The sequence below is a fragment of the Anopheles cruzii genome, unplaced genomic scaffold (genome assembly GCF_943734635.1).
Source record: "Anopheles cruzii unplaced genomic scaffold, idAnoCruzAS_RS32_06 scaffold04511_ctg1, whole genome shotgun sequence".
Taxonomy (NCBI): domain Eukaryota; kingdom Metazoa; phylum Arthropoda; class Insecta; order Diptera; family Culicidae; genus Anopheles; species Anopheles cruzii.
The window spans coordinates 1-1,346 of NW_026458096.1; the positions used below are offsets into that span (position 1 = coordinate 1).

The window sequence follows — 1,346 nt, forward strand, 5'->3', positions numbered from 1 at the left end:
ACTGTCGGAATGGTGGCAGCCTGTTCTAAGGTAATTTCTTCGGGTACTTCCAGAGTGAAGAGAGGGTCAGCTTCAATCAATGTTGCCATTGAGCCTGCTGGTATGATTCCCATGACGCGCTTTCCCGTCGTGGTGACTCCAGAGTACTCGAATCCTAACACACACTCTTGCTCCAATCTGCTAGTAAAAGATGTATCTAGAGTCAAGCGTCCAGTGGCAAGCATAACATCTTTGAAGTTAAGTGAACTATACACTACTCTAATCAAAGGAATTTTTGAATTGCGTTCGCTAAGCGGACCGGTCATCCATGAGAAGGACGAGAGATCGCCAGGCTTGACGCAGTTTGCAAAACAGTGTTCAGCCGTTGGTTGAGGTTGGATGTCCTCGGATAGTTTGAAATGGCGATAAGAACCCCATTGTCCGTTCCGATATACGTTGATGGCCAGCCCGAGGTCAATTTGTTCTTTGTAGAATTCATCGGTTGGATCGAAGGAAGGCGCCGTAGGATCATCGATGAAAAAGCAGGAGACGTTTTGCACATTGGGTTCCTTGCGGATGCAGTTAACAAGACCAATGATTCCAGACCAAGCATCGTCCTGAGCGTAGAGAATTATTGGATTAGTTTTGATCTGTTGTTTGAGTTCCATCAACCAATGGTGGTTCGGGTCATTTCTGGAGACTTTGATAACGTGTGCATCGACAGAAGTGTTCAGAGCTGATCGCTTCTGCTTCAGTAGCAGGAGTATTTCACCTGCCACCGTTATCGTGCTCACTAGCTGCAAGCGGCGATGGCAATTTTTGATTTTGTATTGTGGAGTTTCACGCAGAAGGATGAAACCCTGATCCGAAAGACAGTTGATGGCATCCGATATGAATTCGTCATCTGCAAACAGATTTTCGCAAATCAGTAGCAGCACGTTTCGTTGCTTCATGAGCTTGTCCTCTGAGATGGTGACGTTTGGTATTGGCTCAGGTTTTTTGTTGGATAGTAGAGTGAGTTGAGCTTTGATCAACGGGAGGTCTCCTATGGCATCTCCGAAAAGTGAAAGTACCGGCGATCGTGTTGGTGAGTGCACCTCCGTGACCGTAAAGAGCAGTGTGGGTTGATTTTCGAGAATAGTTTGGATGATTACAGATGCTGCATCGGCTGGTTGAAGAGTATGCTGAGGATAAAATGGAACAAACTTGTAGCTCTCAAGAACTGGCACTCCGGGCGGAAGGCGGCGGGCGATGGTGCTTGCATTGAGTCCCTGGATCGTAATCGCACCACATTGCAACAGATTCAAATCGCGGTTCAGCGCCACCGTGTAGTAGGGCATTCCATTGTCGTAGTTAAGCCAGTTCTT

At 47.2% G+C, this 1,346-nt stretch overlaps 1 protein-coding gene across 1 annotated transcript; it reads right to left on the minus strand.

The window, feature by feature from the left end:
- Positions 1 to 5: 5 nt before the first annotated feature.
- LOC128277190 (fatty acid synthase-like) lies at positions 6 to 1,337 on the minus strand (the record flags this gene model as incomplete). Its single annotated transcript, XM_053015632.1, has 1 exon — positions 6 to 1,337. A coding segment is annotated over one exon (1,332 nt), but the record flags the coding sequence as incomplete, so codon positions are not given.
- Positions 1,338 to 1,346: the final 9 nt, after the last annotated feature.